Here is a 24,606-nt window from a genome sequence, read left to right on the forward strand (position 1 = left end):
GTGCGATGAAGTGCGATTCGAAGGAAAATCTGCTAACAATTGAGAAATGGATTAAGAAATTTTAGTGGACCCATGTTGACTTGACGGAAATCGTAGGTCGGATAGTGGGGGTGGGGATTGATGTGGCGCAGTCACAGCCACAGTCAAGATTACCGCCACAACTCAACGGGTCGATCGTTGGAGTGATCGATCAGCTACTGTTAGTTAGTGGGCGCTATGGCTTAAACGTTGCGAGACAGATCAACATCAGATGCGCTATATCGAAAATCCCCGAAATGTTGGGAATCTGTGCACGTCTTTTTCTCGACAACATCGGGAACGACGCTCCATGGTTGATCCCCCTGTCGAAGAAACGTTTTTATCCAATGGTCGAGTTCAAGATGATGAAGTTAATGTCGATCTTCGTCATAATCATGTCCAACTTTTGCTGCACAAGATTGACGTCACATCAGCAACCAGGATAGCCAGCAATCAGGATTTGGAAGTTAGAAAACATGGAAATACATGAAACTTGGATTTTCACAACAGGAATTTGTACTGTATGTCAGTATCTGTACCTTTTTATGACTTGCATTCCCCGTGTCTTCTTTTTCTCCCCTAATCTGACCTGATCTGACCTGATCTGACCTGACCTGACCTGACCTGCATTCAATCGATTGATATCACCACTTATACACTTACAAGTTACACCACAAAAAACTGCCATCATGCCGACTATGCTTGGTCTCACTAACGACCGCTCTACCAACGGTCTCAACGCCAATGAGAGCAAGTTCGGAGGCCCCTCAAGCCAGAGGGGAATGGAACTCGCCCCTCAACAACAAAACGGCAGCATCGTTTCTGGCATTCAAGGATCCGATTTCTTCAACGGAGGCGGCAAGCAACAAGAGCATGACCCGGATGAAGAATCAGACGAGGAGAATCTCAAAACTATCAAGGGTCGCAACCTCTCCGCTGTTAAGGAGATGGAGACTCTCCTCTGGCGCGCTCTCTGCGACAAGCCCAAGACGGCCCTCAAGTACATCGCCAAGGACGCCGTCATGTCCAACCGCTTCCTCTTTGGTGACCCCACACCTCGCACCGCCGACTCTGATCCTTCTCTGGAAGAAGAGGTCAAGCACTGTGAAGAGTGGCTTGCCTACAAGATGCACGACCCTCAGCCTGTCGAGATCGGTCTCATGGCTGCCGCTATTGGATACAAGGTCACGCTGTTCCGCCAGCTCGACCAAGGAGACGGAAACTTTGGCATGCAGACGGTCCAGGCCACCTGCTCTAGCTCTTGGAGACAGCTCGCCAGTGGAGACTGGGAGCTTACCAGTATGTTTGCCGGTTAATATGGTGGGTTGACGACTCGGACGATTGCATGAAATTGGATTGGCGTTAATATTGTATGGAGTAATGGCCTGGTAATTCAGTGGACTATTATGAACCAAGATATATGTTGTTATATATAAATATGAGGGATATTTACGTATTAATTATGTGCAGTATGATATACCAAGCTAGGTACTTGTATTAAGCTGTAGTTATTTTACAGCTTGTAGATGCTTATTTACTATAGTACTATAATAAAAAGTAATTAAATTATTAATTATCAATTTATATAATATTGTTTTTTAAATATATTATACATTTATATTACTTTTTTTTAACTTAAAGATTAAAAACCTTTTAGATATGTACATCTTGTTGAAACTTTATTATTCTTTCTTTAATAACTCTATTAATATTAAATTAATAATCGTCCATAACAGGCTCGATACTGATCTCATAGTCTAACGTCTTCTCCGTGCACTTAGCGTCGCTAATATCATCATCGATGTATCTTATAAACTCGTCACGGATATTTCCAAAAACGTCCTCATTGTACAAATATACCTGTCGCAGACAAGTGATCTGCCCATACTGGCGTATGCACAACCCTGAGATCTGGTCTTTGTTCTTTAGCGGCAGAGCCTCAACGAATTCTCTCAGTGTCATTGAAAAGAAGTCGTAGGGCGAAAATTTGATGGGTTGGGCGTGGGTGGTCGAGTGATGCAGCGAAAAGAGGAACCTTATGGGTGTGGTAGTTGCCTTGGCGTGTTTACGGAGATTGCTGTCGAGGATGTGCTTGGCATGGTTCGAGTCGAAGTTAAGTTGCTTCTCTGGGAACAGTCCCTTCTCTGGGAATAATCCCTTCTCTGGGAACAGTCCCTTCTCTGGGGGCATGGGGATCTTGACGTTCTGGTATGGGTTCTCATTCGCCGACGAGTCCATTAATGGCTTTTTATAAGGCAATTCTTCTGCCTTGTCTGGGATTTTTTCCCCTAGTTTGTCTTTGTTGACTAGAACATGAGTGATGGGGAAGTCGGTATCCTTGACAGTAGGGGGGGCTTTGGTGAAGAGGATGTCTGGATGACAAACATCAGGCATGCCATCTGGCGTAAAATCTGGCGTAGAATCTGGAGTAAAATCCGGGGTCTTCGTTTCTGAACATACTGACTCTGAAGACTCTGAAGGGACAAAAGGGCTATGAAAGACTGGCGGTCTATAAGTTTGCTCTGGCACATGCATCGGTGCATTGAGCCTCGATTGGAAGCGGGATATCGCATTAAGTTTACCCTTTATCAGACGATTTGCACCCGCTTTGGGAGTCGGATTAGTTGCTTTCTGAAATCCTGTGCGATTGGGATTGTAGGGCGAAAATGTGGCTTTCTCCCGCAACGACCTGCAGACGGCCGTATCCAGGTTGTAAATAGATCCGAGTCCTTCTGGGGCAGAGACTTTTGGTGGGTTGTTTTGGATATTCTCTGTGACGTTTCCGAGGTAGTTTTCTTGTAGAGTTTGAGGTACAGCAGGCTCAGCATTTACAACCGCAGGCAAGCCGTCGGGGAGGCCATCACGCTCGTGAATGGGATTAACCTGCTTGGTCTCGCTACCACTGTAGACCACAGTTTGATCGCGGATAGACTCGTCGTCTGATACAAACAGGCTCTCTTCTTCTCCTATTTGGAGACTAGGTAATCCGATACTAGAGTCTGGAGCACCTAGACGAACACTCTTTGCTCGGATTTGAGCTTGGGGGAATTCTGCTTCAGCCGGGCGCTTCGCGGTTTGTTTGTGGATGGGAGTTTCCTGTTGAGGCACCATGATGTCTTGCTCAGTTCCATAATCACATGTACCGGGTTCCCTGAAATGTACAAGTAAGCAAATGAATCTCAATCAATCGTTTTCCAGGTTGGCTTACCTTTTGGGAACACAGTCAGGGGAGGACGCCGGGACAAAAGGAGCAAGACCATCATCTGACAGAACATCGATGTCAATTGCGCGTTCTGTAGAGTCTCCTTTTCCCTCTAAAATTTTCCTTCTCACTGTGGCTTTTCTTCTCGTGTCATTGATGTATAGAAAAAGGTGTCTTGCTAAAAGTTCCTGAATACTAGGAAAGGCATGTCAGCGTCTCATATCAATGAAATAAGATGAACCAAAGGGGTATACCAACATTTCGGTGTCTCTGGGGAGGACGTATGGTGGTGGGTCTTTGCACGTTTCTGACCAAAATAAATATCCTTCCTTGTCGTTCAGAAAGTAAAGGGTCATTTCTCGAAGAATAGTTCTGCATTCTTCTCTTGACCAGTCTTCCATGAAATTTTCCGAGATTGTATGCGTCTTCTTCTCGTAGTGTTGGTAGCATTCAGCGCAAATATCATTGAATAATTTTCTGAAGGCGTTGTCGCAGTCTTTTCCCACGCCGAGCTTGGCCAACGTTTCGTCCATAGTTTCCAAGTTTTGCTGCGAGTGTGCACTAGTTGGTCTGATTGTAGTCATTGTAGACAATGGCCTTTGTTGAGACTCAGTGACTGGTCCGACCGGGAGACAGCCAAATGAAGGAGGTGTGAGTGTCATGATGTCAGTCAATGTGTCCTCACTCTCTTGTTGTGTAGAAAAGTGTTTTGACTTTTTATCATCCGGACATTGATTGATATGGGTATCCCTCGAAGTTTAATGTGATGTCGGAAGAATCATCCGGACATAGTTAATATGACAATGAGGAGAAGCGTGAGAGTTTTGTTGGTGGTTGGAGTTCAGTTTATCTTGTCTTGTCTTTTCTTTTCTTTTTCTTTCTTCGTTAGCGCGTCACGTCGTCAATGCTCATCGCGGTTTCGTGATGATGTGGAGGGGGCTGATCCTTGCTATTTATTGCCACCATCCCTTTGCTTTTTCCGCTGATCTAGGATCTAGACTGAACCACAAGTGCCACAGGCTGGCGCGCTAAGAGGCTCGTCGATCAACTGACCTCATGTGTGTATGTACATATGAAATTTGTTTTATGTTCTCCTGAAGTAAGGAGTATTATCCTTACCAGTTCATGCTTGCTTTCTCCAATGCCGCCAGTCCCGCTGCATGTAGTCTATGTATGTACATATGTATGACCATGATGTGTGGGTAACAAGGGCAAATGGCCAGACAAAAAAGCAAATAGAGTCCCCATCTTTATCTCGTCTAGGGAGTTTTCACGAGACAAGAACGGATTCAGATGGTCAATGCTTCAGGCCCCGTATCTTTCGGCAATAGTTAGTGCCTAACAATCAGGCGCTTAGGCCGCATTCCAGAGCTTGACTTGACTTGACTTTGACAGCCCCCTCCATGGCGGCTTATCTTATCCATATGAAAGTCAATAGTAGCCAAGTTCAATAATGGAAGAGATATCCGTAGTAACATAGGTAATCATCGAGGTCGACTCCTGACTAACGCAAGCCTTTAACTATATACATTATGAAGATCTTTCCCTTTTATAATCTAATAAATAATCAGTAATTGCTCTCTATTGGCATGATAATCAAGTCTCCTTACTCATATTCCTGACAATATGCCGATCTCTAAAGTGTATTTAATATACTATAGTACGAATGATACGTCATGGATAATTTGTTGAAGAAAGAAGAAGCAGCTAAACAGGTTTTACAGCAAAACTATAAAAATAAGGTTTCATATAAAATCTATGGCCCCCCTGCATTTGGTTTAAGAAATGAAGTTTAATTGCACCCACAGCCAGTCACTTGAAGTAGGTACAGTACAGTCCAGTCAACCACATAGAACAGAATACCTCTGTGCAAAGCGCTTCAATTTGACAAATCTATTTGATGGTTACTAAAATAGCTGACGGACGAGAGAAAAAAAAGTAGATTGTGTGTATAGGTTACTGTAAGAAATCTACAAAAAAAATAAAAGCATTTATCTGATCCCCAAAACTCATTTGTATCAGACCGTTAACCCCATTTACGAGCCATGTTTTTTTACCTGTCATTTATGACCAATACAACAATCCAGCAAAATTCATGGTTAAGAATACAATCCAAGAAGAAAGAAAAGAAAGAAAAGAAAGAAAGAAAAGAAAGAAATAGACAACTTTTAGGTTCTAAAAGTGTTGTTGGAAAAATAGAGGCAGTACGTGGGTGTTTGCCTCTGTGCCATCGAAATTGAAGCTGAAGCAGCACGGCGATGCTGCTTGGTGATATGGCGCAACCACTGTTTTTTCGAAAGGAAAAACTTCTTTTCGTCCATATGATTCCTTTCGAGTAACACTGCCCAATCACCCTCGTCGCTCTCGAATCTGAGATGGAGTGTGGCAGAGTCGTCCAGTCCTGCTTCTCGAAACATGTCTGCGAGAGACATTTGGAAGAATGAGGTGGGAAATCTTTGAGTCACCCACGTCACGCCATCTTCCATGTTGGTCGTATGGATCAACTCGCAACTGTCAAGAGCTCGCTTCTCTTGATTGCCAATGACGATACCAAAGTCTTGCTGCTGTTGCTGTTGTTCTTGCTCTTGCTCTTGCTCTTGCTCTTGCTCACCACTTCCTCCAGAGCCATTCGTAATACTCGGGTGAACTAACTGAGGAGCACTCATCTCTACCATAGGCGCACTCGTCTCCGTCCTTGGAGCAGACTCTTCAATCACTTCTCGCTCCCTGCTTGGACCAGCCTCAGCCACGGCAGCCTGTCTTGTCGGTAAAGCAGGCTGTTTCCCCTGCGCGTTGGCAGAGAGGCCAGTCGCGACACGAGATTGTCCATCAACACCTACAGCTGTTGCCATGGCTGCAACTTCCTCCGCAGCTTGTCGGGCTGCTGCTTCCCTTGCAGTTTGCGAAGAGCCTTGCTCACCAGTTGGTCCCCTGGGAGCGGTAGGGTCTCTGCAATGAGGCGCTGACACCTGCAGAACTTGGTCATTAGCCTTGCCTTTACTCTTTTGGCGTTGTTCGGTCTCGCTATCGGAGTCGGAGGTATCAAGGAATGAGCTCCTGTCAATAGCCATCATTTCCTCCGCTGTGGCACCATCTGTGTTGACTCTCTGTTTTCTCCGTCGATCAGAGGACCGCCGGGTTGTGGAAGCGTTATCGGCGTTTTTGTTGACTCTCTTTCCTTTACTGGATGGGTGAGCAGGTTGCCCAGGAGATGTTGTTTTGTTCCTCGGGCACTTGGCTTGACGGTTGTTGATGTTTGAACTCGCTTCGGCCGGTCGTTTATTTGTCTGTTGTCCCTGATAGACATGTCAGCCTTGACGTCAAGATGGGTTATTGACATGAAATTTACAACGTTTACAGCTACAGGAGGGCTGTTAGGTACCTCCCACGGGTCGTTGCCATGCATCCTGGCTTCTGGCGCAGCTTGGTGATCATCTACAGCATCAGTCGGCTGGCAGCCCAGCACGTCAGGGGTGAAAAGTGACGAGGAGAACGGTTCGGAACTGGGGGGCTCGTCGGGCGAATCCTCAGCTGGTACAAATGTGCCAAACTGTATCGATATGCCCAAGAAAGGATCGTTGTCTCTGGAATATTGTCAGAGAGGCAGTTGAGTTTACGACAGTGAGCTTACCTAGATGGACCGGCAACGCTTGTGGTTGACTGCATAGTTTCAAGGTCGATAGGGTCCTCGGCACTGTTACCCCAGAGATAAGTCGTGCTGTCGAGAAAGGGGTGCTTGGTGTCGCCAGTGTTGTCTTCTGACGGGCAAGACGTGTCGGTAGAATGTGACAGGAGTGGAAGTGTCGTGAATTCGGTTTTGTGTCGCTTGTACTCGCGAGCTGCCCGCCAAAAGACCTTGGTCATAAGACTACGGATCCTATTCACAATTGTGTTAGTTGTGCTTCTCAACGCCAAGGCAGGTTTGCACTGACTTGGTAGAATCTTTGTAGTATTGTAACTGTTGGGTGGTGTCGGAGACGTCCCTCTGCGGCCAGAACTCAGACCCTTTCCCCTGGACTTCAAGAAAGTCTTTGGTCACCTCCAAGAGGCCTCGCTGATGTGCAGTATTCTTCCACTTGGTAAACTTGTACGCTGGGGTGCTGTCACTACTCGAAACAAATGTTTCGATCTGTGTGCGAATGGCCCTTTTAAAGGCAATGCCCCGTTCTTCACCTCTGGCACCGTAGCCCAACTCCTTACGAAGATGAGTGAGAGAGGGGATGGAACAGGTCTTTGTCGTCTTGAAGATTCTTTCGCCTGGTCTGCGAGAAGGTGTCTTTGGGATTCTGGCTGAGTCCATAGTCTCGTGTTGTTGTTGAGTTAGGGCATACGATTTATATATTGGTGACAGTCTTTTCTATGTTCATCTTGGTAGGTTGTATGTGTATGCAGTCTGCTTTCTGGGTTAGATATGATTTGAAGTATACCCTTTTTGAGCGGCGACGTTTCAACCCGAGTGCCATAGCTCCCTTGAATCCTTTTGCTTGACCAAACCCCCCGTAAATGGAACAAGTTACACTCTGTAGTTTCGTTGAGCTGAAGTGGCCAGGCTACCAGGGGAGGTTTGCCTGAGTTACCCCTGTATATATCACGAGCATCATGAAGCTCCCCGACTAATTGACGAGGGCGATCCTAAAGATGTCCATATCTTATCCAATGATAACGCGTTGCAATCCCGCTTTGGTGGTCAGAAAGTACCTCTGTGAAGCCTGATGGGAGGTCGCATATCTCAGAGTTCCCCATCGTCTCATAAGGCTATCCAAAACGACACTCTCAGCAAAGAGGAACTTCTCAGCACGCCTACCAATTTCTCGCAAACTCAATTGCACTTTTATCCATAGAGTTACTTTATTTCAAATGGCACGCACAGTGATCGGATTTTCACGACGTCTATTCCAATACATGTCTTGTAGGCGCTCTGGACTGACTAGGATGTACATATGTTTGGAACCAACATGCATAACAGAAATCAGCCACAACAGGGATTCTTGACTGCTATTTTAAAAATGTAAAAACACTCAACTAATAATCCCTTGCCGATTAAATGTGTGAGTGGTTCTGCATATCGTTGCGGGCTGAGAAGTCTTGGCCTAGCCCCGTCGATGGCATTATATTTAGTTTCTAAGTGCTGAAGGCATTGTAATCCGATCGGAATCTCTCTTGTTCCTCCTGAAAGAGAAAAGAGAAATCTTTTTATTCTAGGTTGGGCTTCTCTAGTGGATGTATACATTATTGACAATTATAAACCTGGTTCCGGATAGCGACCCCAGAGATAGTGTACGCATACACACACAATCCAGCCCGATGCCTCGATTCCATAGCCGACTATCACTATCATTTTTGAGCCTCAATGGGTTGCAATTTTGCCAAGAGGCGTAGCAAGGCAACGATTTCTAATTTCTCTGAGGCCCCAGCATGTAGTTCACCGTCTTTCTCTTGACGAATTCTCAATCTTATTTCCAGGTTGTCGTTGCTTTTGTTGAAGCACAGATCAACTCAACGTATGATTATCTGCACCGTTGGGATGAGACAGGACCGTTTTGTAGTGCCGAGACGCTCAAGTAATAAAAGAAATTCACGGCCAAGATAGTATCACATAGCAACAAAATTATGGCCCGTTTTCCCCCCGTTTCAAAGTCCTATTGTGCCGCAGGCGATATCTATCTAGGAGGTAACTATCGCCAGTTGAACTCTATTTACACGCATCCACCCGTGTTAGTTACGGTACGCCTTGTAGTTAAATTTACGTCAAGATATGGTAGCTACATCACGAGAAAACACACAGTGCAAAAACAAGAACCATATAATATATCTTATCGAAAGAAGCCAAAAAGAAAAGGTCTCGGAGGGAGTCGAACACTCGCTGGTGGAATCAGAATCCGAAGTCATAACCGTTATAATTAAATTGATTTACTAAATTGTAAAGTTTAGTTGTAAGCACTGCGTGTCGGGTTTAAGGGTATACCTGGTCTCGTTTTATCCAAGGTTCTTGGACAATGAATAGCATGACAACCTAGGCAATCTAGGCCATTTACCAGATCTTTGGTACTAACAATCCAAGCGGGAATGGATACTATATACTCCACTGATATGGGCATGGAGTAACTGTAGGGGAAGATGTTTTAGTACCCTAGTGAGGTTGGTACATTCCTCTCTCGTTAGAACTAATGGTGGAATGATGTACACGACTCTTGGCTCTTCAATTACCCTATAACCTCTACAAGATCAAATGTCCAGCATAAGAGAAGCACCCAAACCGCGAACCAGTCCTCGTACAACTGAAGACGACGGTACTTGGTTATCGTCCGAAGGTCCATATCTCAATCTAATCAAACAGAGCTGCACTCGCCAGCCAAATTTGGAGCTACCAGATGGAAGAAACCGTGCAGTTTTACCATGCGACAGACAGAATATTCGCGCCTCGCTTTTCGAATTTGAGACCGAGAATCAAATCTCACCACCAACAAAGTTCCCTAATTTTGTAGACCTACAGAAACATTTCAAACATCCTCGACCTAATGCTTGTCGTCGCATTTATCTCGTCGAAGGACTCAACCCACAAGTCGTAGCTCTCTTGGGCGAAAGCCTTAACATAGATCCAATCTTTTTTGTCACGCACGAACGAACTTCAACCTATCTCCGATGGCCCTACGAGCCCAACCTGGCTCCATGTTTACCTTCACTTATAGACGGGGGCCAATCCTTCACAGCCAACTACTACGATATCAGAGCTCTGAGTGAACAGCTCGGCACATTTAGTGTCGCTTGCGCAGAGTCTGGGAGAGATGCGCTGAGGACAAAACTTGGCAAGGAATGGGAGCCTACCGTCATCCTTCACAGAAAATGCTCCTTCTGGAAGACAACATTTACCAACGAGGACGACTGGACTGGTGAGTCTCATTGTCGTTTCTCGTTTCATGAGTTAATGTTGCAAGCTTTAATTCTTTGCGATCCACCCTTCCGACAGGCTCATATATGGCAAAAGCCATCTATCACACAAGACCCGTGGTCCTTAAAGACTATTCATTTCTCAGCACCACCGTTTCAAGGAGGATATGCCGACTTTATCCCTCATTCATGGACTATAAATCGAGCATCTGGTCCTCCCAGGGACAGCCTCTATGATGACATGGTTCACTACTTGACGGAATATCACAATGATATATCGACCAAACTGTCTGAACTAGACTTTACTGTGTTTGCCAAAAAGATCATTGCCTCCCATTTTTTGCTTCTTATAGAATATCACGAAGCTCTCCTCTCAACCATGGCATTTCCGCTTCAGCGCAAAGACAATTTCGCTAATATTGAAACAACATCACTTGAAAGCTCATGGAGCAACATTCAGCAGCTCTGTAGTCGAATCGACAGATATATCAAGGATGTATCGCATATAATGCTGCAATTACATATATCATTTGACAACCCATGCGTGCCAAGCACACATACCAACTCCTATGCCAAATGGGCTCAGAGCGAGTCTGATTTTCAGTACATTTACATGAAATTGCAATCCCTCAGAGAAAAGTCAGAATTCCTGAGTTCTTCACTTACAGGAGTGACGGGCATCAATGGAGCTGCGAGGTCTATTCGTGAAGCCAAGACCATCAAAACTTTTACCATTGTGGCACTCATTTTCATTCCTCTTTCTTTTTCGACGAGTTTGTTCAGCATGTCGGATCGGTATTTACCTGGAGAAAAGAACTTTGGAGTTTTCTTTGCTGTTGCACTTCCGCTCGTTGTATTCATCTTTGTTGTCATATTACTTTTTGATCTGGGTTATAATGAGAATAGTAGCTGGCGCTTGGAGACGTTTACGACTAGATTATGGAGATCCTGGTTCTAGGCAAGACTACAACATCATCTAATCATCATCAACATATCCTTCCTCATCTCGCCCTTCTCCATACAAAACCTCACAAACTCCCGCCAGCGGAATATCCATCACCGCATCTGTGCCCTCGCTCCAAATCTCCCTCCATCTTAATCTCCCGTCCGCCTGAACCTTTCTCTCCCTGTTCCTGCTCCCCTTGAGTCTCCCCTTGGCATCGATTTCTGCCAACTTTCCCGCGCCATCAACCACCGTCTCCACGCTTGACAGCGGCACTGTGAGCATTTCCGTGTTGTACGCCGCAAGCGCCACATAAATGTAAACGACGGTCATGACTATAAATGCTGGGATGGCGAGCGCCCACCACCTGTTGGGGTAGTATTCAATACCCAGGGCGTGGAGAAAGGGAGACGGGAGGTAGCCCCAGAGGAGATAGATGAGAAATGTCAGGCTGCTGAAAAGATACAGTACGAAGCCGTAGTACTCGTACGTGGGCACCTTTGGCGCTGCGCGGGGCACAGGCGCGATTGCATCGTCGTCGGATGCATCCGGCGTTGTTGGACGTGAAGGGCGAAGAAGAGAAGTAAGTGATGGTGAAGGGGGTAAAGGCGTAGGTGGTCGCCCGTAAAATGGAGGTGCGAATAGATTTTGTGATAGTTGACGCGGAGGAGAGTCTTCTTCCGAGGAACCTTCTGATTGAGCATCTGAGAGAATCTCATCCTCTTCATCAGAGCTGAGAGACATGTTTGCTGCGGTGAATGTGGCTCTGATTTTTGAAAAAAGGAGATGTCTTAGTAATTGAGGTTCAAAATGTGACGTTTGAGATGAGTTGTATGAATGAGTTAAGGCCAGGTACCCGCCCTGCCTGCCACTGTACAGATCACTAAGGTATTTATTCCAGGGGCTCATTTAGCACTCGGATGCTCCCAAAAACTTCCATATCTTTAGAAATGTCAACGGTTTTAATTAACATCACCTTTATAAAATGAATAGGACAAATAATCTTCACTATTATTATTTCTTATCAAGTATTATAGTCTATTGCTCATCAAACCACAGTCAGCACGACACAATCTGACTGCACTCAAGATCATCATCATCATTAATACCATCTTTAATCTCTATCTATACACTTTGTACAATAAAGTCTTCTCTTGATAATATCTCACCCGTCAATCGGGCATCTATACTCCCTCTCAACACCAACTACACCCCCATTCTGCTGCTGTTCTTGCAACTCATCTAGACAACTCTGATGGTAAATGTGCCGACATGCCAGCACCACCAGTGGTCCCATCGGCTTATCCTTATTACTGCTCACACCACTAGTGGCGTTTGCTTCGATGAGCATGCTTGAAGGCCTCGTGTCGACTCCCTTACCCTTAGCCTTGAGGTCTGTTTCGCCGCCATCTCCCTTGGCACGCTCGGCTGCATCGGCCTGTCTTTCTTTCCTCCTCTTTTCCTCAATGGCTTGTTTATCCTCCCATGCTTCAAACACCGATGTTCCCGCAACGCCAGGTCCCCACACCCTTCGACTGCATGCCTCGCAGGTTGATCCTCTTGGCCTCCAACCACGTTGACGGAGCTCGACTGATTGGTTGACGTCCACGAACAAACTACGTTCCAATAGACGGTTCGACAACTTCAATATCGACTCCTCGTATGCATACGCCGAAAAGATAGATGCAAGCACACCTCGTAGATCTGCCAAGTTTGGCGATGAAGCAGCCGCCTGTGTCAAAAACGCCCTCAGTATACGTAGGAAAGACAAGTTGGAGCCAGCATTCGATAGGAGTTTCGACCCTGGTTGCGAGGTTGTCTGACTTGACGTAGTTGTGAGCAGCGCCGTGAATGTGTGCTGAACCAGTGAGCGCAAGAGAGCCACGAGCTTCTCCTCATCAAATTCATCATCACTGGTGTTTTGCTCAGCAGCAGAGTTCAGTGCAGGAGACAGGTCCTTTGTAATCTGCACACATGCCTCGATCAGACTCAGCCAGAGAGCCTCGTCGGAAGACAGTGTCTCAACTGCTGGCTTGGAACCCCTTTGGACCACCTTGGACCTTTTAGACAAAGACTTGGTCTGGCCTTGACACAGCCATATACCGACATGGACATACTTCTGAAGACCCTCGAAGAGTTCTTCCGCCGCGTAGCCAAGACTTGGTCCCGAATTTCGTTCCTCGGCACCAGTCAAGAGCCCATGCATGGCCGATTCAAGCGTCTTGAGATGCTTTACAAGTCGGTCCATGGCATCCTTGACTTGACCTTCACGAGCCATCAGTACCACGGCTGCGTCGATGACGCCCGTGTCCTCCATTGTAGGCAGGAGCTTCTCCAATCTCAAGTCGGCCGACTGCACAATGCCGACATAGTCTGAGACGTGAGACGGCTCAAACTTACACATGAGCTGTACGTATTGTTCTACCAGGTCACGAGCGGCAGTCAATCTTGTGTCTGCTGTGGGCTCCTCCGGCTCCAAAAGAGTCTTAAGATATGTGTGCTGCAAGTCTGGTGCATCCTGTGCCGAGTCGATCACGTGCTGGTGAAGCGCCACGTCTTGCTCGGCGAGTGTCTTTGCCGTGAGCGTGGGCTCAAGCTCAAGCAAGTCCCGTGCATGCCCCCTAACAACCTTGAGCACCTCTTGGGTCTGACGTCCGGTAAGTCCTGACTGAGGTCGTAGACACTCGCGCAGACAGTCAAACACCAGTTCCTGATCCTCTGGGTCCTCGAAATAGGTCTGCACGAGGTTGTCGTACTGCTTGTCTGTCTTGTATATGCGTTTCAGAATGCGATAAAACCCTGCGTTCTTGAACAGTGGCATCAAGTCTGGCATGTCTGATGGATGATAGATAGAAAGGAGATACTCAGCACTGAGCTGTGCATCCTCCGCCAAATCCTGACCGGGGTAGTTGCATAGTCCAGTCAAAACACGCGACAATGTTGTGCCTGAAAAGAGGAGGTACTGAGGGAACTTGGGAAGATTTCGTGCGATAAACATGTCAAGATAGATGGTATCTTCTGGCGCAAAATCGTTGGGATTCATGACATCCAGCAAGATAGAAAGCACATATTGTCGGTTGATAGTCTGCCCAAAGATCTGCTCCTCAGGCAGGTCGCCCTTAGAGTTGCCGTTCATGTAGTGATCATTCGAGTCATTCAAGAACGAGTCTTCAAAAGCTTCGTTCAACGCACTCAGGAAGCTAGGAGCATCCAGCTTGAGAATCATACGAAGATATGGGAACGACGGCTGTGAATCGGAGCTGGGGATGGTGCGAAACTCATTCCTGCTGCCTTTGGGCCACGTTATTGTCCTTCCCGAAAAGAAAAACCAGTAGATCTCAGATTTGGCCCTTGCAGCCATCTCTTCACTCATCGTCTGATCGTTTGGATACACTCTTCCCGTCAACGTGTAAGACAGGTAAGGGAAGATCTTGAAGGCATTGATGCTAAAAAAGTCATCTGCTGGGTTGTTGACCGTGAAGTCGCCATCGACCATGAGAGGAATCAGCAGCGAAAGGAGATCAATCATAGGCGTGATATAGTCGCCGATGCCTTGGTTCCAAACATATATAAGAGCGTCGTATAGGCTGTGCTGCTTGCACAGAAGAGTAGTCTGGTCAAGATCAAGAGTTGCTGTCTCCATGTGGCAGATCATCTCCTCGAGTCTACTCTCCCAGCCTCGACTGACGTAGTGCTGGACCAAATCTTTAACGATGCTTGGTGGCACCATGGTGATCGTCTTTTCAAGGATGCAGGGCTCGAGACATTCGAGAAAGATACCGGCGATATCAGCATCTTCGTACCATTCATACATCTCCTCAAAGAGAAAATCTTGGTTGCCCACAGCTTGGCAAGCAGTAAAACATGTATCCGCTAATTGCTTCATGTGATCGTCGTCGTAACTCTCAGGCTCTTTCTCGCGTTGGCCAAAGGCGTACTTCAAGGAAGCGCTAATGATCTCCATAATCTTGTCACGAACCATAGTGTGACGCAGAGAGGAATCTTCTGGCAGTCCAACAGTGAGCTTATCGGCATCACCAGTATAATATGAGGTAGCAAGCTGGATGGCGCCCATGTAGTCACCGTTCTCCATCATAGCAATAAGTCGGTCTGCCCAGTTTGACAACGCCCCGATAGAGACTTCATTAAAACCGAGGAGAAATATTCTACCCTTGTAGGCTTTGAAGCTCATATAAAAGGCATCAGCTACAACTCCATGCATAGAAGAATCATTCTCGTCAAGCTGTTCCACGAGAGTATGTAACTGCTCAGAGAATAAGTCTGCATGGTATATGTATTTTTGTACCAGATCAAAGCCTTCAGTCATTCGCATGCTTCTGTCCTCAAGAACAATCATTCTTTGAGATATGGTAAGGACAGCCAGGACTGATCGACTAAGCCATTGAACAGCAACAATGGCCTCTTCGCACTTCCATCGATTTCGTGCTTTAAATCTGTATGATGGAGGTTGATCCTTATCCTCACGTGGATGTTCGTCCACGTCTAGCACTGTCAGGATGTTCGACCAACAGTAAGCAAGCTTCACTTTTGAAATATCACTTCCAGTATGAGGATCTGGCAATTTCAGCTTGACAGCGGGAAACCATGCCAAACATCCTGTCATGGCGCTGTGTGGAGGAACATCTTTAGGTCGCGCCGACTTGTGTTGAGTTTGCGCGACAGGTGTAGTCGAAACGATAACAAGGAGATAGGGGGTCAGCATAGCTGTCAGGCCAAGAGTATCTGTTGAACATTCAACGTTGCCCAGGGGCAGAGGTGCAAACGCAAGGACAGTGCTGGGCTTGACTGTCTTGCCTGCAGGTAATGGCGCATCTGGATACCGACCAAGAATTCGATGAGTCTTCACAGTTCTTCCAAGTGCACCTGTTCCTCTAGTTGCAAGATGTGAGAAGGCCATTCCCCGGTTGTCGGCTGAAACAAGTGCTGTATGGCGAGTTCCTAGGAAACCGAGATGAATGATGGCGACATCAGGCACATGTCCATCCACCGTGCGGTTCTGAAGCTGAGCAGGCTCCAAGTGAGGTATTGTTAAAAATGGTCTTGAGGCGCGACTTGTATCCCAAGTAAATATATTGCCGCTCGCATGTCCTCCTGCAATTGTAGTATGATCTGCAGATATCGCTATGGCAGTGATTGGCCCAGATTCAACAGCTATATCAAGTCAGTTTATACCCTCCAGAATTGGCTTGTATCCTACCTTTTGTTCCTGGTCCAATGATCATTTTGAGGTTTTGGTTATAATCAAACACTAATATTATACCCTTGGACGTTCCGAGTACTATTGTTGCTGACACTGCGAGACACGTCGGTGATCCAAAGTTTCTTTTTCCTGCTTCGGAGAATGCATGGCCGTTAAGTTTCCGTAGTTTGGTCCAACGAACAACCTCCCATGGCGGCGTTGGTGTTTCAAGATCGGCTTGGTCGAGGAGGAATTGCGAGCTTAGGGAGACATTACGGCTGTGGCTAGAAAGAAAGGGAAATGCCGGAGACGATGAGCGAGGAGTATTTATATTAGAGGAGGAAATTCGCGATTGGAATCGTCGGTCGAAAGGTCGGAATGATGGTGAGGGACTGCTTAGGCCGGGACGAGAAGCTACAGATGGGAGAACGCTGCTTCCAGGCGAGGAAACAAATGATCCCTGCGATTGGTTAGACAATTCTTCAAGATCTAACAATTGGTATTCGTACTTGAATGGACGGTGTATCATCAGGTCCCGAAAGGACCGAATCTATCGGGCTCCCGGCTCGCTTTGGTAGACCATGCAATGAGCTTCCACCTAAAGAGCTCACATCTGAGCTATCCTGATGTTGCTGCTGCATAATCTCGCGATATCTATTCCCGACAGACCCATTTCCAATGGGGACAGGCGTAAGATGACGATCAGGGCCGTCACTATCATCGAGCGATCCATCATCCACAGCATCAGCACCAGCCATGGCGGGCGCATCGTTTATCGAGTCGTCGCCATTGTCTAAGCCCACATCTCCTGGGAGCGACAAGTCTTCTGAATCGGCCATTGCGCCGTGGCTTCCATCACTGCATGCGCAAACACTACCGCGTCAAGGTCATGGCACTGCGCGAGATAATGAGCTGATGGACTGGCGATAAGGCAACAATGCGTTTTGCCGTTTATGGAGCTTCGTCAAGCAAGTTATAAGATGAAGCAGGTCGGAGGGGCAACCAAGACACGGCTAGAGAGGTTCCCACGCTTTGGAATGCTGGAATTTTGTGAGTAGCGTTTAAAAAATCGTCAACCATTCACAAATCGAATGTTGTTGCAAGAGATGCAATTTAAAAAGGTATCGCGCAAGCTGAGAGCTAGTGAGCTACGTAGGTCAGTTAGTTAGTTCGTTACGCAGCCCCATCGTTGAAGGTAGGTTGGCAGCGGCACAGCCCACTGCACCTGCCCCCGTCACTCCGTACGGGGCGGGCCGGGGATTCTCCGGGCGGTCTGCGCTGTGACGTCTTCCCCGATGGAAGGTCGCATTGCGACGAGAAGTTCCACCATGAATCAAAGCTTCTTGAACACTGCACCCCTCTAATAATCTGAAACATTATCGAGAGAACAACTCAACAACGAGAAATATCTAAAATGTCTTCCATTGGACCCCAATTACCGCCACATCTATCGAAGCGAAAACGTACGCCAGACGAAGAAGCGTCCGCCAGCAAACACCGTCGCAGCGAATCCCCAGCAAAAAACACAAACACAGATGAGATTGATCTCGAAGACTCGGACGATGATTACGGTCCCAGCGCGCCATTACCTCCAAAAGCACCTATCGGTCCAGCTTTACCAACATCCAACAACGACGAGATAGATCTTGGGTCGGATTCAGACTCCGATACAGGCCCAGCACCACCAAAGCCTACTGTTGGCCCAGCACCTCCACCTGCCGACATCACACAACGCCCTGCGTCGTCTCCCGATTCAGACTCAGACTCGGAGGATGAATATGGTCCCGTGCTCCCAGGCGCATCCAACGCGAATAAGCCGACCATAGGACCCCAGCTTCCAGTCGCCGAAGCAGCTCCACAGCGCGACTCATGGATGCTTGCGCCGCCCACCGCATCAGGATATTCAGAGCGCGACCCGACTAAAATGCGTAATCGCAAATTCGCTTCCAAACCAGCGTCATCTTCAGGGCCCTCAGCCGTTTCGGCAATATGGACTGAAACTCCTGAGGAGAAGCTAAAGCGACTACAAGATTCTGTACTGGGACGTTCCGACAAAAGTACAGATGCAGAGCCCAAGAATGTCAAGTCGCGGGAGGAAGAAGAGCGCAATCGCAAGATTTCTGCCAATATTGAATCGCAGAGAGGCAAAAGTCTATACGCTGAGCATCAGGGACGGCGAGAAAAGTCTGGACAAAAACTTGAAGAGGATGATGATCCTAGTAAGCGAGGCTTTGATAGAGAAAAGGACATGGCTCTGGGCGGAAAGATTGGCACAGCACAAAGAAGGGAGCTGATGAACAATGCCGCTGATTTTGGTGGTAGGTTTCAGAAGGGATCTTTTCTGTAGAAGGGCTGATACCCAACATCTCAGTAACTAGAATCAGCATGGTATTTGCAAGTCACATTTAATCATAATGCAAGCGTATGGACGGAACAATTATATTTTGTACCATCTAGCTATGGAACTCCCAAAACCATGCAAACTCCGCCGCTCCGGTCCCAGCTGAAAGCCATGTTTTCTAGCCCAATGCAAATACAATACTTGTCTTAAAAGAGACAATTCCAAGAGTACCAGTAAATCCTCACTTTGAGCAGCGTGCACTGCCCTCGCCTCCGCTAGGCATATCATATGACCCACGATCGCGACCTTAGACACCATCGTCATCAGGGGGTATATATAGCTCACCGAGCGTTATACGTCCTCACTCTCTACCACTTACTTATACACCTACTGTCGCTCCACGTGTATATCATGCGGTGTAAATCAAATGCCGTGTCGTCAAAAATCAATTCCTTTATAATGTCAAGATTCAAGACGGTTGTGCCCAGCAGCGTAGTTGCCAGGAAGGAATGAGAGAAAACCATCGCTAAAAAATTCGTGTCGTTATGTAAGAATGAAAAATGTGATACACAGGTTTATGTGGCGGCTGGCGTGCGGTTTGCCGCTTCAAGTTGTGATGGTGTTAGAGCTTCAGAATTCTCTTGTGGTTGTCGTCTTCGACCAAATCGTAGAGCGCCTCGCATGGAGGAGAGAACACCACCGTTTGATGCCTGAGTAACTTCTGCTGTTTGCTGGGTCTGCTCAGTCTGTTGAGCAGGATCCTGCCCAGCCGGAACGTCACCTGTTCTGCGTCGACGACTAGTGAGGGCTGGTGTTTCATTCCTGTCATTACGAGAACCTCTAATCCAGGCAGAGCGAAGAGCGGCGGGCATGCCAAAGACTGGGTTGTTTCGAGGATCAAAGCTGGAGCCGTTGTTCGCGCCAGCTTCGTTGTTGACATCGGGAGCTGGGCGAGGTTTGGGAACATAATAATCGGCCTTGCAGAGTGGACAACAGGCTCGTCGACTGGTCAGCCAGGGATCGACACAAACGGCGTGGAAAGCATGTCCACAAGTCAATCCGCGAACATCGTCGTCATCCTCAAGTGTATCAATGCAGATAGCACATGTATCACCGGGGTTTTCGAGACATTCAGGTGGTAGTGCACCGTCGATGTGATCGTCGTCATCATCTGTTTCCTCGCTAGAGACTCGATGAAGTCGTTGATTGTTGGCGGGCTGTTCGTTTGAAGTCTGAGCATCAGCTGTCGTCTTGGGTGCCTCCTTGGATTTTTCGGCCTCAGCAGCTGCGGTCGCGATGGAAATCTCGGGTGCTTGAGTTTCAGTGGTGTTGTTGGTACCTGTCGTCTCTGGCTGTGCATTCGTTTTGGGTACGTTGTCGGCCAGTGGTCCATCAGTCGAGTCGCGCACCTTTGCGGAAAAGTCTGGTACAATCCCGTCCGCCTCTCGAATACTGTTAGGCCGAGTGGGTGGTGCAGAAACGCCGCCGTTGGTAGGAAGACCGTCCTTTGCACGCTCAGAGACCCATGCCTTGTACTTCATCATCGGGAACTTGTCGTTGACCTCGTCCATGGTCATCAGCTTCTTCTCACGACGTCTACGATGAGGTCGAGGCATGTTTTCGAGAGGCATAGGCTCGCCATCCTCGTTCATTCGCATTTGTCGATTTCGAGCATTGTATCGGAAGCAGTATTTAACACCAACGATAATCCTGAGATGGGTTGTTAGAGCCGTTTCAAGACATGACCAGCCATCGCTGCGCAGGCGAGGTTGGGCATGTAAGCGTAAACAAGTTCTCACCATAAGTTTGTAAAGACGACACCAAAACCTAAAGCGACAAAGAAAAGCAGTGGCGAGTTTGACCCGCCGCCATTGTCTTTCCTGTCTTGGCTGTTATCGGTTGTCGTCTCAGCAGCAGCTTGAGAGGTTGTCGACGAAGGATCTTCGGCGGCGGCAGCGCGAATCATGACATGAGAGACCTCAGTCAATATCTGGCCAACGGCGACCATTTTCAACGTTAGGCAACGGCCAAATTATATCTTGAGCAGTGGAAAGTCTGGCTCGAATTAAGTCGCGGGCTACCGTGCGGGTACCATGAGCCGTTCAAGAACAAACTCTTGCGGTTGAAGGGCGGCGTCGAATAAAAAGGCAATTATATCAGAAATTGCCAATCTTGATGCAATCGCCCTTTTTGAGTTTGAAAAGGGCGTTTTTGGTTGGTTTCCTCCTCTTTTCACAAAAGAAGAGGGAGAATACTCGATCCTGAGCGAGTATTTGTTTGATGAGGTGAGAATAGCCGGCGGAGGGCGGAGAGGTGGAGTGGCAGGACAAGGCAAGAGAAGAGACAGATCCAACGGCAGGTGCGAAAGTGGCCGCGCAAAGGATAAAAAGAGCAGGAAGGAGCACAGAGGAATGGGGGAACGGGGCGAGCGAAACCGGGCCGGGGGCTAGCGATAGAATTTGATTGGCCGTGTCTTTGTAGAGTGTGGAGTTGGAGCCGTAATGAACACTGTGAGATGGTACCTTTGCGATAGCAACGGAGCGATAGAGGGACACAACAGGCTGGAGAATGCTAGAGAGGCCCTGGACGACCTGGAGCTAGTGGATAGAGCAACCTGAAAGAGGTAGGTCGCTCCCAATTAACTAGAGCGTCGCGTCGAGGCTTGACAGGGATTTGTCTGTGGCTGGAATAATCACGACCAAGTGGTGTGGTGAGATGGTGAACTGTGCTGCGAGCATGCGAGGTTGGGCGGGTGGGTGGTTGGCTCGGAAAGGCGACCCGTCTAGGTGATTGCGAGACCTTTTGATAGATATCGTGATAATAGATGATGAGTTTCGAGTCACTTTGAACGAGGGAAGAGATGCTGTGTATGCTAATCAAATACTCTGAGAACGTGTTTGTTTGTTCCAAGTCTTTGAACGACTAGGAGACGGTGCAATGAGCAAATGAATGGACAATGGAGATTTGAGTTGTTTTATGAAGAACTTTTCAGATATCGTGACGGATCAGAGCGTTTTGAGAACAACGGGCCTATCCGCTTAATGTCCTCCTGATACGGATACAACTGAGCGTATTGAACCTCTTTTTGTGCCGTATTCTCGGGCGTATTCACTACCTGCCTATGCGTCCATCACTGACGGTCGTGGCGCAGTCCGCGGGGTGAGGGACAGGCGGCTAGGATCGATCCATGGACAAAGCGCAGTGGAGTTTTGAATCACAAGAGCCAGAGTTAAAAGTCGATGAGGACAAAAGAGTTTATGATAAGACCAGGGGTTTCTTTTGCGGTTTGTTGCAAAAGAACAGGGCCAGGCAGGTTTGAGAGACGGGACGAACGGGAATACCAGGTTAGATCAGGCCAAGGCCCAGGAGTTTGGTACTATTAGACTGATGTGACTTATTTCACATTTACGGTTTCATTTTTGTTAGTTTACTTTAACCGTCAGCCGGCTTCAAGTGTTGAAGTTGTAACTATGTGTGGAATTTTACTTTCAAGAGTTACCATATGCGCAATACTCCGGGCAATCGGATTACACCGTTTGACATGAGAGTTCTACTGACGTTGTAATGTTTTGTTTATTTATTTACGCTTAATCTTTTGCTTTCCCTGAGGTCCAATAGGTGAATCGGGTCTCGACGAAGCGCTTCTCACCGAAACGTCTCCACATGTCGCCGACTCAATCTGTCTCAGCCCGTCCCGTAGTCGGCTCCTGGTTTCTTTCTTTCTTTGAAGCGCTCCACTACGATCGTCATAGGTAAAAGAAGAAATTAATGCGAAAAGGTGAAGGATGTGGGCAAATTTCTGATCGTATCACATCCTGGATATTAAAGGGGCTGCGGCTGACAGCTGAGACTTTGTTCAGCCTGCTCTCCGCTTAGTCAAGTCCATTGAAGGGTCTAGACAAGTGGCACAGCTTCAGCCTGTATGAGAGGACGTGTTCCCAAACAGCTTGGCTTTTGACTGTGGCTGCCAAGGTTCACAGGCTGCGTATCGAGTTGAATATTGTGCGCCTCAAGTGTCACGGTGAAGCCGAAAAACAGGATAAACGTTTATTAGTTCTTCAGGACCCGGGAACTGGAAGAACAAGAAGAAGAAAGTTCAGAGAGAATGACGATGCACATGCAGTTGTGCAGCAGCAATACGTGATAGAGCTGTGTCATTGTGCTACAGAGCAGTCAATCGAGTGGTTCTTGCCCGTGCCTTGCTTGAATCCTCAAACCTCTAAAACAGGCTTTAATCTGACAGCTGTCTCAGGACACAGACAGCCAGATTACAAGTTGAATAATCAAAACAATGCCACGTTCGCGATAGATAAATAGGTCTAGGCCTTGTGGTCTTTATTGAAGCGGCCTCACGCGACGCTGAAACACATAACAAGAGATTGATCAATTATCCTGGTAGTGATTCCACTGAGTTATAGTTGGGGATCCATATGGATGTCAAGTACTTACAGTGTCCAGAGTTAAGCTCTCACACTGCTCCTTAGCGTCGATTCATGGCGCATCTTTAGAGGCAGGGATAGTGTATAGCGCTGCTGCACCCCGTCCTCAGTGGTGGGCCTTGGCTCGCTAGCTATCATCTTGGCTGTGGCGATTGGATTGGATAGGCTAGGTTCCCTAAATGCCTCTTGCTTTACTGCATTAACCAGAAACTGACAACCTACAGGAAAAGGGCAGCGGGGTTTGAGCCTCAAACAAGTCGGAATCTGCGGGACGTTCGGCTGCAACGGGATTTTAGTTGTGAGTTTTTTTGTTGTTATTTTTGTTTTATGTTTGAGCATGTTGTTGTTTATTGTTTCTGTGATATACAGTTTGCGATTACGTATTCGTCTGTTCCGTGAAACCCGGTATCGTATTACACTTTAACGATTGAATATCAATGGGGCTATGACGCAGCCGTTGAAACCCTGGAAAAAAAGAGCCTGACAGCCTGAGTCTTTAACTGAGATACGCCTATTCAGTAGACACGACCTCGAACAAAAGATCCACGTCAGATCGTCAAAGTTACTTGCCTTTACAATATGAACCCCGGCAATTCCCATGATTGTCTCCTTTCTCGACTACCGAAATGGAGGGAAGAAGTGTCGTCGACAACACCACTACCTACCTAGACCATGTACAATATCCCTTGTAATTCCTCATCCACGCTGACCATGAATTACAAATACCTATCCTGATCTATGATGTCGACATTCAAGCCGAGGCTATGTCGTCTTGGCTCTCAAACATTTTGATGATTCGCCTCATGGTCGGCATCATAGACATGACAGTATGAAAAATGAGTCAACATGACGCTATTTACCGACTTTTCTCATGATAGACTGAGCACGGATGGACCCTGACTCTTGTAGTATCAAGACTCTTAGTCAGACGTTGTCGACCATCACAACGCTCATAAGCTGACTTTCGGAAGCTTTCGACGACATGTGCACTAACTCACACCTGTGAATTATTACTGTTGGTTACCAGAAATGCAAAGTAACAAGTAATAGACTCCGAGCTAAGAAGGCGAAGCATGACCGTTGACTTATTATTGGTCTCTCGAAGCGTCGTCACCAGATCTCCGTCGCCTTTCCCATCCTGTCTCTTTGCGCTTGGCTTTTGTCTTGGCTTGTCCATGTCTGCACACTCCAAATGCCCTACAGACTACAGTCAATAGCTCCATCGAGCTGATGGCCTGACCTGACCTGACCTGACATTTCTGGCTTGGTCTGAACCCCAGGTGCCACCCCCGCTTCTGAATCGATGGCCTGGTCGAGATGCATTTAATGATCCATCCATCAATGGGCATGGGGTAACCCAGTGGAGGAGGTGGTGTTAGATCTGGATCCGAGGGATATGCCATCAACACAAGGACATTAACAAATCTTCATGTTATTAGTATTGATTGTGTCTTTCACAAAAAAGTGCATTTGATGGGAATTCAATACATATTCATAAAAACAACAACAAATAATTCCAGAAAATCGTGATAATAATAAATAATTTCTCGATTGATCAATTGACTGAAAATTAGC

The 24,606-nt window shown here is 47.2% G+C and overlaps 7 protein-coding genes across 7 annotated transcripts; 3 read left to right on the forward strand and 4 right to left on the reverse strand.

The window, feature by feature from the left end:
* Positions 1-707: 707 nt before the first annotated feature.
* On the forward strand, positions 708-1,334 carry FPOAC1_000929 (uncharacterized protein; the record flags this gene model as incomplete). Its single annotated transcript, XM_044845537.1, has 1 exon — positions 708-1,334. The coding sequence occupies one exon, from the start codon at positions 708-710 to the stop codon at positions 1,332-1,334; it is 627 nt and encodes a 208-aa protein (XP_044711453.1).
* A 400-nt stretch (positions 1,335-1,734) lies between these two features.
* Positions 1,735-3,804, reverse strand: FPOAC1_000930 (uncharacterized protein; the record flags this gene model as incomplete). Its single annotated transcript, XM_044845538.1, has 3 exons — positions 1,735-3,169; positions 3,227-3,415; positions 3,479-3,804. 3 exons carry the CDS (start codon positions 3,802-3,804, stop codon positions 1,735-1,737), a joined length of 1,950 nt encoding a protein of 649 aa, XP_044711454.1.
* Positions 3,805-5,388: 1,584 nt separating this feature from the next.
* On the reverse strand, positions 5,389-7,520 carry FPOAC1_000931 (uncharacterized protein; the record flags this gene model as incomplete). The annotated part of the gene is made up of 4 exons (XM_044845539.1): positions 5,389-6,516; positions 6,573-6,804; positions 6,852-7,097; positions 7,153-7,520. The coding sequence occupies 4 exons, from the start codon at positions 7,518-7,520 to the stop codon at positions 5,389-5,391; spliced, it is 1,974 nt and encodes a 657-aa protein (XP_044711455.1).
* Positions 7,521-9,449: 1,929 nt separating this feature from the next.
* On the forward strand, positions 9,450-11,044 carry FPOAC1_000932 (uncharacterized protein; the record flags this gene model as incomplete). The annotated part of the gene is made up of 3 exons (XM_044845540.1): positions 9,450-10,110; positions 10,156-10,961; positions 11,018-11,044. 3 exons carry the CDS (start codon positions 9,450-9,452, stop codon positions 11,042-11,044), a joined length of 1,494 nt encoding a protein of 497 aa, XP_044711456.1.
* A 40-nt stretch (positions 11,045-11,084) lies between these two features.
* On the reverse strand, positions 11,085-17,560 carry FPOAC1_000933 (uncharacterized protein; the record flags this gene model as incomplete). The annotated part of the gene is made up of 5 exons (XM_044845541.1): positions 11,085-11,800; positions 12,432-16,223; positions 16,270-16,711; positions 16,761-17,059; positions 17,497-17,560. 5 exons carry the CDS (start codon positions 17,558-17,560, stop codon positions 11,085-11,087), a joined length of 5,313 nt encoding a protein of 1,770 aa, XP_044711457.1.
* Positions 17,561-17,665: 105 nt separating this feature from the next.
* Positions 17,666-18,598, forward strand: FPOAC1_000934 (uncharacterized protein; the record flags this gene model as incomplete). Its single annotated transcript, XM_044845542.1, has 1 exon — positions 17,666-18,598. The coding sequence occupies one exon, from the start codon at positions 17,666-17,668 to the stop codon at positions 18,596-18,598; it is 933 nt and encodes a 310-aa protein (XP_044711458.1).
* A 569-nt stretch (positions 18,599-19,167) lies between these two features.
* Positions 19,168-20,600, reverse strand: FPOAC1_000935 (uncharacterized protein; the record flags this gene model as incomplete). The annotated part of the gene is made up of 2 exons (XM_044845543.1): positions 19,168-20,302; positions 20,392-20,600. 2 exons carry the CDS (start codon positions 20,598-20,600, stop codon positions 19,168-19,170), a joined length of 1,344 nt encoding a protein of 447 aa, XP_044711459.1.
* Between the last annotated feature and the right edge of the window lie 4,006 nt (positions 20,601-24,606).

This window comes from Fusarium poae, chromosome 1, assembly GCF_019609905.1.
Source record: "Fusarium poae strain DAOMC 252244 chromosome 1, whole genome shotgun sequence".
Classification (NCBI taxonomy): Eukaryota; Fungi; Ascomycota; class Sordariomycetes; order Hypocreales; family Nectriaceae; genus Fusarium; species Fusarium poae.